The sequence below is a fragment of the Schistocerca nitens genome, chromosome 3 (assembly GCF_023898315.1).
Source record: "Schistocerca nitens isolate TAMUIC-IGC-003100 chromosome 3, iqSchNite1.1, whole genome shotgun sequence".
Lineage (NCBI taxonomy): Eukaryota > Metazoa > Arthropoda > Insecta > Orthoptera > Acrididae > Schistocerca > Schistocerca nitens.
Genome location: NC_064616.1, coordinates 988,049,168 through 988,061,789, shown reverse-complemented (window position 1 = coordinate 988,061,789; position 12,622 = coordinate 988,049,168). Strand labels below are relative to the sequence as shown.

General features: G+C 44.0%; 1 protein-coding gene across 1 annotated transcript in view; it reads left to right on the top strand.

Annotated features, from left to right (window-relative positions):
- Positions 1-11,342, top strand: part of LOC126249516 (uncharacterized) — an 84,679-nt gene extending 73,337 nt beyond the window's left edge. Inside the window, exon 3 of the mRNA XM_049951168.1 lies at positions 11,124-11,342. Coding sequence (XP_049807125.1) covers positions 11,124-11,342 — 219 coding nt within the window. The remainder of the gene's footprint in view (positions 1-11,123) is intronic.
- Positions 11,343-12,622: the final 1,280 nt, after the last annotated feature.

Sequence of the window (12,622 nt, the reverse complement as noted above, 5' to 3'; positions counted from 1 at the left end):
GTAGTGTGTAAGTCTAGGGACCGATGACTTAAGCAGTTTGATCCCTTAGAAATTCACACACATACAATTAAGGTGAGATCTTCCCTGACGATGTACACTGCCAGACAAAAAAGGGAAGCATCCAGAAGGGGAGGAGGAAACTATATAAAACTTCACGGATTGATGGGGTGTGTGATTTTATTTCAGTGATTACAAAAGCTAATCAGATTTGCAAAGAACTTTGTAGAATGAGTCAGCTTATCAGTATGATGATGCACCCCCTCTGTCCTGGATGCATGTGCTGATTCTGTGCCATAGAGCCGTCGTGTCCTCTTCTCTAGCAAGCTGGCTTACACGTCCTCGATGTCCTGGATATTGGCACTGGGGCGTAGCTTAAGCCACAGCTGGTCCCACACATGTTCAATTGGGGACAGATCTGGGGAACTTGCTGGTCACGGCAGCACCTCAAACTAACATAGACTGTCGATAGAGACAGGTGCCATGTGTCGATGAGCACGTGTCGCGTGAGGGGTAACACATGATAACGGAGGATGTCCGTGACTTACAGTTCTGCTGTTAGAGTTCCCTTAATCACTACCAGTTGTGACGTGTAGTCATACCCTTTGGTTTCCCACACCGTGGAGCTAGGAATAACACTGCTGTGCTTCCCAAAACATTGTAAGAATAAGACGGCTTCCCATATCGCCGCCGACGACGGTCATCTGGGGTAGTGCAGAAATGCGATTCATTGCCGATCCTCTTCATCAACAGCCCACTCTTCGTGGTCAAGGCACCACTAGAAACGAAGTCGTTTGTGTTGTGGTGTTAACGGCAACCTACGTATGGGATGGTAATTCCCCAAGTCCGGCTGCTAGTATCCGACCAATGGTGCGGGGTGATATAGAATGTTGCCAGGAATCCGTAACTTGTTCTCGGATGGCAGGCGCAGACGTGAAATGGTTACAGTGTGCTTGGTACACAATACGGCGATCCTCCCTTGTGGTGGGCAGTCGTGGTCGACCGAAACCCTTACGACGAGTATGCCTGTATTCACATCCACATGTCCGAGATACCTGGATATTGCACGATCCTACCAGTCGGCCGAATGGAGACCCACAATGAGGGCCCTTTCGAGCTCTGTCTGGTGCTGATAACGCTGCGTTGCACGATTACTCAGCATCCCCGCTCCCTTCACATTGATCACTCAACATCTGACTCTGTTCTTGCCCCTTATATAACCTATCAATCTTGGTAACAGCGCTAAACACGAACAACAACCACGCACACAGGTTGCCATACTACCTGTCACAAAGAATTGCGATTATAAATCGTTTACAACCGGTGTATGATGTGTAAGTTACATTGACTTCCAATCATCTCTTCTGCATGCTTCATTTTTCTGTCAGACAGTGTACGTGGCGTCAGTCTCCGTCGCTGAATGGTCAGCATAGATGGCTCCCGTGCGGAGGACAGGAGTTCATTCTCCGTAATGCCAAGGATTTTCCCTCGGTTGAGAGACAATTATCTGCTGCAACCAGCCTCGTGAAGCCAACTGATTAACTATTTAAATCAGAAGAACGGGCTCCGAGATCTGGGAAGTCGGTAAAACGAGCAGGAGAGCGGTGTGCTGACCACATGCCTCCAAAAGACACCACATGGCAGAGGATGACATAGCGAATCGTTGATATCACTTAGGCCTCCAAGCCCTGGAAGAGGAACTCGCTTTTGGTGTACATAGCAGAGACAAGCCACAGCAATGTAGACTAACAGTAAATGCCGCAAATATTTATAAAACACTTGCAAGCACTTCCTTCCTTACTTAACGGGAGATTAAGGAGGCGTTAGCAAACTAAAGTCACTCTCTCTCTGATGCTATTCATCCCGAAGTTTTACACGAAATAGTGCCACCGGTTATTCACTTTCTTGCGCAACTATTCAATGATTCTCTAAGACTGGTAAGGGTGCCACCGGTTATTCACTTTCTTGCGCAACTATTCAATGGTTCTCTAAAACTGGTAAGGGTTCCGTAACTTTATAAATCTTGAAAGCTAGTCATGAATTGGAACTCAGTAAGTGGGGACCAAAAGGACAAGAGTATTGTAAGGCCTGTAGGTCGATGGATGATACAGATGACCGTCTTCTGAATGACCGTTGTCACAGGTCTCTGTGAACATAGAAATGGCAGTTTGGTTTTAAGAAGTAGCTTTCCACTAATGATGGCGTAAAACAGGAACTCAGAGTAGTCAATAATAAGATCATCAAAAATACAGTTGCAATAATTATTGACACTGCAGATGCATTGGGCAACTTACGGTGGCCTTCAGTGTTTGCGCACTTCACAGACTTCCACATCCTCGACATTTTATTACATAACCTTCGAGATTACTGTCGTAGAAGGATAGTAGAATGGCTAAAGTAGCCACATGTCTTTCCAATGGATACCCATAAGATTAATAATAACAGGAATTTCCACTTGCAGACTACTACTGCTGGCTCTCTACGTCTACCGTATTTATGGACATCACAAGCTTCGTGGCCAGTGAGTTCCCAAACCAGCTCTTCTATGTTCGGTACGGGGATATTTTGCGATTGACATTCCAAACTGGTACATCTATATAAGGGGTATGATGGAAAACGACGTAGCTACATCTGAAAGCTCATTCTCTCTACAGCGCATAATACGTTTAAAGAAACCACAGTCACTGGTTAAAGTTAGGCGCACGACACCTGAAAGCTGGAAATCTACATTTGAGTCCAGATTGGAATCTGTTACGAATGTACGTGACTTTCTATGACTCTTCGAAAGGAGGAATTAATGTTTTCAAGTCCGCAAAAAGAGGCCGCAATATTCTGGAAAAAATCCAGAAATATTCATTTTCGTTTGCAATGCAATGGAATGACTTAGCATTGTGAAATACTATTGTACTGCAGTGCTAATATTAAAACAAAAGATTAACTTCTTAAATGAACTCGAAGGAGTTTCCTAGCAGAAAGGTCTACAATCAGTCTTAAACTCCACTAATATGTTACTCACAAGACATTTCATATGCTATGGCATGTTTTTGAATTCACGTGTGTCCAGTAATTTGGCTACTTTATATACTAGTGTTAGGTGGTCCTTGAAGTCTTTGTAGAAGGTGATTTTGTTCCTAGTACCATATTCATACTTTGTACAAATTTCATTAGAAAAGAGAAATACTGTTCAGGACAAAATACGTCATTGAATGTGAGTAACGTGAAACAGTTGCCGAAATTACAAGATTTTCGAGAGGTCTCCGCAGGATATTCTAAGACACCAGATAGAATTCTTACGCCACGTTTATGTATTCTGAAAATACTGTCCCTACCAGATGATTTTCCTAAAAAAATAATTTATTGATTGACTCATTATGAAATGTAAATATGTAAAGCAACCTAGTTTCGTCCGTTTTAAACCGCCTGCAGCAAAAATCACACATACTGCATATGTAGCTGAACTAAGACACTCCACTAACTGTAGGACGTGGATTTTTATTTAAGGCCGTGGTCCGTCTGCATTCCAGAAAGTTTAACGTGTCTTATTCCTAATTTTTATTGTTTGAATCGATAGTTTTTATAGCATCAGACAATCTGTGACGAGTACTGAACTTAATATATTAAGTCTTATCAAAATTTAACCATAATACGTTTACCTTATTGCAGTTATTCAATTAGTTGCCATTTAAGTAAGAAGGCTGCTACTACTTTTTATCTCTGTTCCTTGCACCTAAATTTTGCAAGAGAAGAGTAGAAAATAACAGAAGCAAATAATGGAGGACGAGCTCATACACCCGCAATCGATATTTTTTAGACAAAGGTTTTTTTTATGACGTAATATTTCTGTTGTGCCTGTCGTTCAGAAACCTCACATGATTCTATCAAGAAACACTTCTTTCTTCCACATATTTCTGTACAATAATCTTAAAGTTTCATTTAAGTCACGCAGGGCGCAATTATTACTTTCGTGTGATGGTATACAGGGTGAGTCACCTAACGTTACCGCTGGATATATTTCGTAAACCACATCAAATACCGACGAACCGATGCCATAGACCGAACGTGAGGAGAGGGGCTAGTGTAATTGTTTAATACAAACCATACAAAAATGCACGGAACTATGTTTTTTAACACAAACCTACGTTTTTTTAAATGGAACCACGTTAGTTTTGTTAGCACATCTGATCATATAAACAAATACGTAATCAGTGCCGTTTGTTGCATTGTAAAATGTTAATTACATCCGGACATATTGTAACCTAAAGTTGACGCTTGAAACCTCCGACGTTCAGTTGCGTGTTGTAACAAACACGGGCCACGGTCGGCGAGCAGCATCTGCAGGGACATGTTTACGATGACGACCGTGTTTACGAGTGTGGCTGTAGTGCACTGTTGTGGTTTGGTCTAGCTGTCGCAGTGTCCGCATGTAGCGCTTGCTGCTATTGTTATTCTGCATTCGTCTCCGCACGCAGACCAACTGTAGTACACAGTGTTACCAGACGTGATAGTGTAGTGTTGTAGGAACTGTGACTATAGTGTATTCGAACTCTGAAAAGGCGGAGATGATACTCATCTATGGCGAGTGTCGACGAAATGCAGCTGAAGCCTGCAGGGTGTATGCAGAACGGTACCCGGACAGACAGCATACAACGTGCCGCACATTGCAAAACATCTACCGCTAACTGTATGCAACATGTATGGTCGTAGCACGCAAACGGGTCCGTAACAGGCCCGTCACAGGAGAAGCGGGTGCAGTTGGTGTGTTAGTTGCTGTTGCCAGGGCCGGCCGCGGTGGTCATGCGGTTCTAGGCGCTGCAGTCCGGAACCGCGGGACTGCTACGGTCGCAGGTTCGAATCCTGCCTCGGGCATGGATGTGTGTGATGTCCTTAGGTTAGTTAGGTTTAAGTAGTTCTAAGTTCTAGGGGACTGATGACCTAAGATGTTAAGTCACATAGTGCTCAGAGCCATTATTTATTTATTTATTTATTTATTTATTTATTTTTTTTTTTTTTTTTTTTTTTTGCTGTTGCCATGAACCCACACATGAGTACATGGGACATTGCGAGAGCCGGTGGACTGAGTCAAAGTAGTGTCATGCGCATACTGCATCGTCACCGCTTTCTTCCGTTGCATGTGTCGCTACATCAGCAATTACATGATGATGACTTTAATCATCGACAGCAATTCTGTCAATGGGCGTTAACAGAGAATGCGTTGCAGTTCTACCTGTTTACCGATGAAGCGGGTTTCACAAACCACGGGGCAGTTAATCTACGGAACATGCATTACTGGTCCGTGGACAATCCTCGCTGGCTCAGACAGGTAGAGCGACTGCGACCGTGTGCTGTAAATGTATGGTGCGGAATCATTGGCGACCACCTCAGTGGTCCTCAGTTCATTGCAGGGGCCCAAACAGCTGCAACATACATCGCGTTTCTACAGAACGATCTGCCAACGTTGCTCGAAAATGTCCCACTGCAAACGCGTCGACGTATGTGGTATCAGCATGATGGTGCACCTGCACATTCCGCAATTAACACTAGGCTGACCCTTGACAGGATGTTCGACGGGCGTTTCATAGGACGTGGAGGACGCATAAATTGGCCAGCCCGTTCTCCTGATCTTACACCTCTGGACTTCTTTCTGTGGGGTACGTTAAAGGAGAATTTGTACCGTGATGTGCCTACAACCCCAGAGGATATGAAACAACGTATTGTGGCAGCCTGCGGCGACATTACACCAGATGTACTGCGGAGTGTACGACATTCATTACGCCAGAGATTGCAATTGTGTGCAGCAAATGATGGCCATCACTTTGAAAATCTATTGGCCTTACATGTCGGGACACACTCTATTCCACTCCGTAATTGAAAACGGAAACCACGTGTGTACGTGTACCTCACCCCTCATGGTAATGTACATGTGCGTCAGTGAAAAAGACCAATAAAAAGGTGTTAGCATGTGGACGTAATGTACTGTTCCAGTCTCTTCTGTACGGAAGGTCCATCACCGTTCCCTTTGGATCCCTACGTAATTCGGTGCTCTCCGATACACACGATCGAACAGCGGAGGAGTGGTACTCAAGCGTCAACTTTAGGTTACAATATCTCCGGATGTAATTAACATTTTACAATGCAACAAACGGCACTGATTACATATTTGTTTATATGTTCAGATGTGCTAACAAAACTAACGTGGTTCCATTTAAAAAAACGTAGGTTTGTGTTAAAAAACATACTTCCGTGCATTTTTGTATGGTTTGTGTTAACCAATTACACTAGCCCCTCTCCTCACGTTCGGTCTGTGGAATCGATTCGTCAGTATTTGATGTGGTTTACGAAATATATCCAGCGGTAATGTTAGGTGACTCACCCTGTATAATCATTTCAGCCTTATTTTTTCGCAGTTTTGTAGGGTCATTTCTATTAACCACGTTTCTAATTCATTGCTTTAAGTTCATTTTCGCTTAAAGATTTGAATGACAAGAAATATAGAGTAGTTACATCATCTTAGTAAGAATACTTAAAAATAGTACCTCAAAGACGTTGCTTAGAGAAGAGATAGGTGTTCATTACTGACATTTTCCAAGTGGTAGTGCTTAATAATGATACAGGTCTGCTGCTCAAGTGATCAAAATGTGCGAGGTGGTGTTTTAAAAAAAATTCTATCTCATTCTGACACTTTCATAACTATAATATTGTAACCAAGACAACCATAGAACGTAAATAATGAAGATTTCTGCTATGTAAACTCACAATTTCCGAGGAATAACCAGTGTGTAATCTGTGTTGCAAAAATTCGAAAACCAACTGTATTTAATACGTGACACACTGCCAACACTTATTTTGAATAACTGGTAACACAAGGAGAACGAGATAGAAAATAAATGAAATTATCACTCAGTGGTACGATGCTATGTTTTGTTACATACTTAAAGAACAAACCCGAACTCCACCGACAAAATTTCGAAATTTATTCAGACAAATTTTCTGAGTATTTTGGTACAAGGGACTCGTGGTTCAGACTAATTCAATCCCTTTGATCACCCTACCTATCTTTGTATCTGCACTGCACTTGAAATATCTGGAGAACAGTGTATATATTGACGATATGCGTTGTGTTCTTGCAGGACAAACTTGTTCTGTTCGCTTTACTCTTCGCCATCAAACTTGCACACGGTACTGCTCGGTTCTGTCTCGGATCTGCTTTTCCATTACGTCACCAGCAATACTCAGCAGTATGGACTGGTTTACTCGTGGGAAGTTGGTCGACATTCACCTCTTGCTCGGGTTCACTGATTGCAGTAGCGGAGTGGTATAACGACGCTATACTGAGCTGTTACTGTGGCGATGGAAAACACATCACACTGCTTTTGCGTTTGAGAGTTGTATTACCCTGTGATTTGTTTGGTACATTTGGTGATTGCATATGGCCGGCGTTTTCACTGTATTGAAGGTGGAGAGTTGCATTACTCTGTCACCTGTTTCGTACATTTTGTGACTGCATATTGCAGGCGTCTTCACTGTTTTGGATGTATTTCCATAGAATCAAAAGTGACTGGGTTAACTAACCGAATAAATGATAATTAAATTACTACTCTGTAACAACAGACCGGAGACCACGAGTCCTTGGTACCAGATACTCACGAAATATCCCAGAATAAAGCCAGAATTTTGTCTGTGGAATTCATGTTCATCCTGTATATTTATTAGTTTATCTACGTATACGCGGTAATTTAAATCTAGTAATGCATAGACAGAGTGCACGTGCTTCATTGTTGCTAGTGGAAAAGACTAATTTTAAAAAAAATATATTGTCGTTGTCGTCGTCGTCGCCGTCGTCTTCAGTCTGCAAAATGTTTCGATGCAGCTCTCCACGCTAGTCTATCTTGCGCAACCCTCTTTATCGCCGGCCGCTGGTGGCCGAGCGGTTCTGGCGCTACAGTCTGGAACCGCGCGACCGCTACGGTCGCAGGTTCGAATCCTGCGTCGGGAATGGATGTGTGTGTTGTCCTTAGGTTAGTTAGGTTTAAGTAGTTCTAAGTTCTAGGGGACTTATGACCTCAGCAGTTGAGTCCCATAGTGCTCAGAGCCATTTGAACCATTTTTGAACCCTCTTTATCTCTGCATAATTAGTGTAACGTACATTCATTTCAATTCACTTTCTGTAGTCATACTTTGGTTCCACTCTCTAATTCTTACCGAACAAAATTTCCTCCGTTACCAAATTAATTACTCTTAGATGCCTGATGATGGTCCTATTAACTGATCACTTCGTTTAATCAACTTTTCTCATCGTTTTTCTTTCCCCCTTATTCGATTCAGTACCTCCATATTCGTTATGATTTACCCATCTAATCTTCAGCATTTTTATATAAGACCAAAATCTTCTATTCCCTTCTCGTCTAAACTGGTTACTATCCAGGTATCACTTAAGTAGGCTACATGTATGTACTCGCGGCAAATACCTCCTAAAAATCTTCCTAACATTTACTATTATATTGGACGTTAAAATATTATTATTATTTTTCTTTTTATATTATTTTATATTATTTTTCTTTGCCTTCTCAATTCTCCAAGTCTCTTCGACGTATACAGTCTTCTTTCACGATTCTAAAATCAAGAGTTAGCAATGATTAAATTGCTGTCGATGCAATGTGCTTATTATGTGGATTCTCTTTTCCTTTCTTTCCTCCAGTTCACGTCCTCCTTGTGTTTCCTGTGAATAATTTCTGATATTTAACTATACACTGTTTAAATCTTTTCATCATCTGTGGATCTAGTGAGCATAAGAAACACAACAAAAGGACGTTGTCTGCCAAAAAGGTGAAGCACTCAGAAGAGGAGGAAGAACGAAATGGAACTTCACAAGATGAGATGGTACGTAATGTTATTTCGGTGATTTCGGAATCACGTTAAATTTACGAAGAACTGGGCAGTAGAAAACTACTTATCGTTGTGTCGTTGCACCACATTTTGCCGGGATGCGTGTACCGTTTCAGTTGGAAAGAGTGCTATGAATCCGTCGTGTCCTCTACTAAGGCCAAAAACGTGCAACTGTTGTAGCTGGTTCTCGATATACTGAGACGTCCGGGCCGGTCCCGCATTGTTGTGTTGGGGACAGTCCTGAGGATATTGCTGGAAACGGGAATACACGACAGCACGCAGAAACGAGCATTGTCCTGTTGAAATATGGCATCACGATACAGTCACATGAAACGTAACACAGGATGTCCGTGGCGTACCATTTTACAGTCAAAGTTCGCAGTCGTGACCAGAAGTCATACCCAATGGCTCCCAACAGCGTGACGCCAGGCGTATTGCGGGTGTAGCTATCCTAAACATTAGACGAATGGGACCTCTCGCCAGGTCGGGCCAGATTCACCGACGTTGGTCATCCAGGGTAGTACACACCAGTTATTGATTGCCGAATATAATGCGACACCATTCATCAGCTGTCCACGTTTCCGGCCACAGCACCACTGAAAATGCAACCACTTGTGTTGTGGTGTTAACGGCGTTACAAGCGTGTAATGATAGTTTCCAGGTCCGGCTTCTGCTACTACGCCACAGAACGCTGCAGCGAGTCCATTATCTTTCATGTAAATTGAAGGTGGATGGTGGAGAAAGGAAATAAAAGGGAAGGAAGTAATGACATCAGCTACATCAGGACTTTGTGCTGAATCAGCGGCGACGAGTGAAAATGTGTGGTGGACCGGGACTCGAATCCAGGATCTCCCGCTTACAATGCATTTCCGTGAACCACTGCGTCACGCGGACACAGTTCTTATGACATACGAGGAATATGTAGGCACGCTCCCCGGCCATCTCACACTCCCACCTAACGCCATCTATGAGCCACCCCGTTCACGTCCTCCGTGCTCGGTAATTTTAGATTCCCGCTGGAGATCGACCATTAATGTACATCCTCAATGAAGGTTGTGGATTCATTGGTGTCTGTTCTTTCGGAGATGCACATTTCTTTCTACCTCCAGTTTGAATCTAAAATTATAGAGCACGGAGAAGATGGACGGGGACTGTGGATAGGTGGCGCTAGGAAGGTGTGGGTGGGGCGGGGGGGGGGGGGGGGTGAGTCGGCCGCGTAGCTTGCATAGTCCTTGTATTTGCAGCGAACATTGTGTCCGGGTGGCGCAGTGGTTAACGCAGTTGCCTAGTAAGCAGGAGACTCCTGGGTCGTGTCTCGGTGTGGCACACATTTTCACTCATTGCCGCTGGTTTTGCACGAAGTTCCAATGCAGCTTATATCATTAGTACCCTCCCTTTCCTTTCTTTTCGCCCGCATCCATATTCGGTTCACATAATACGTTTCACTGCTGTGGATTTCGCGTGGTGTCTGTTGTTTCGGACATCGTTGAAAGAACAGACGCCCCGCATTCGTATAATCCATTACTTCTGCTCGGAAGGCAGGAGTAAATGTGAAGGGGGTACAATGTGTTTGGTGCACAACATACTGATCCTCCCTTTTGGTGGCCAGACGCGATCATCTGGAGATTTTGAGTACGAGTGTGCCTCCCTTGACGCTACCGTCTAGTCCAAAATCGGGCCTCTAATTCGTCAGAATGTCCCACAAAAGCGGATATTGCACGCTTCAACCAGCCAGCCAAATGGAGACCCACGACGAGGCCGCTTTCAAACTCTGTCCGGTGCCGATAACACTGTCTCACACGAATAAGTGGCATCTCCGTGTCCTTCACAGCGATCACTCGGCATCTAATACTGTTCGCGCCTCGTATATACGCTACCGAGTACGGTCACAACTCTTAATACCAACACGCTAATGCGTGTTGGTGGATGTTCTACCTATCACAGAGAACTGCAGCTCGAATCATTTACATACCTGCCTGAGGTGTACGCGTGTCTGGAGTTACATACACATCCGACCGTGTCTTCTGGGTGATTCACTTTTTCTGTCAGACAGTGTATTAGCGAAGCAAAAGGAAGGAAAAACTCTCAGGTCTGTTTTAGTGGTACGGCAGTCCCAATTTAAACTTAAAAATAAAAAAAAAGAGTAACCTGACGAAAGGTAGTAACGGTGCTCTGCTGTTTCATTATTCCACACTGTTCGGACTGTACCCGAAACGAATGTGATTCGGACTTTCTTGAAACAGGTGAAACTTCTGCTGGGTGCCATGGGCGGAGAGCTGGCGCTGAAGCTGCCGTTTATGCTGGTGCACCCGTCGAGCGAGTCGCGGGCCGCAGCCGCAGCCGCGGCAGCTGACTCCAGCGGGGAGGTGGAGGTGGAGCAGCCGGCGGGGGCGGAGGGGGGCGCGAGCAGCAGCAAGCGCGAGGAGGACCTGATCGAGCACTGCGGCGCCGACCCGTCCTGAGGCTCGGAGCTGCGGCCGGCGGCCGGCGGCGGCGCCAGCGGCGGCGGCGCCGGCGCCAGCGAGCAGCGCGTCTCGCTGCACTCCATCCTCTGCTGCTTCAACGGCCACTGCGTCACCACGCACTGACCGCCACAACCTGCCCGCTGAGACTCTTCATCCTTACTACTGCTCTCTCTCTTCTAATACGACAGACGGAATCTTTACATCTTTACATTCCAGGAACTCTGTATCTGTTATTAGACGTCGTCAGAAACTCTCGCTTCACATATACCTAAACTGAAGAAAAAGAAACATTATAAAATATTAGACAGGTTCGATGTTGTGTCACTTTCTGTGTGTGTAACCTCGTTTCCAAACTGCTCAAAAGCAAATAAAAAAATCTCCGCGTGCAAGTAGAAAGTTAGCTGCCACCACTAAATAGAGATTTTAGAATACTTTACACTTTTAGAGACTACCTGCTTCTGTCTATATTATCTCAAAGCGTGCGAATTAAAAATCTGAAGTTATGCTTCCACTGGCCTACGAAGTTACTTTTGCGTAAAAACTTGTTCTATCGGAGCTATTTTTTTCCGCGGTAACAGAATCGTACAGGCCAGTCGGTCTCGAAAATTCCGTAAACGGGACCAGCTTCGACTTATCCTCGTAGTCGACCTGTGTAGTGTACGATTTTCAGTAGGATGAAAAAGTTATCCTAAGCTATTGACGCAGAAAACTATTTTATTTGTGTGTACGAAATAGAAAAAACGTGAGTGTACGATCGGATTTGATCGAGCTAGCGCAGAATTGCTGCCGAAAATCTAGGTCGCTCCGTACCGTATTAAAACTGGTGATACTCTCAGGTACATATTTTGGTTTAAGTCAGTGAATACATTTGCTTAAACCTTTATCATCCCTGACATGCAACATTTTCCCTGTATGCTATTATTCCTTATTGTCCGTGTTCAATTAAGGGGCTGCCCTCTTTGATGGCATGAGAAGTAGATGATTTTCGTGATTTTTTTCGAGTAAAATAAAAAGCGAGACCAAATTTGATGATATAGCTTTATGGATTACAATTTTGTCTCTAAGCAGTTTTTTTTCCGAGATCGGGCGCTCTACGTAACAAGGTATAAGGACCCTTTGTAGCCGGACCACTGATCATCAGCAAGCATTCGTGATGTGTTGAAACAAATGTCATTTTCTTCGCCCACAAAATACAGATAAAAGCGTGCATTGCTAATAGACTTTAGAAGATATCGCGAAACGGCTATGTATGCTGACAGAGAATTCAATTTAGAATG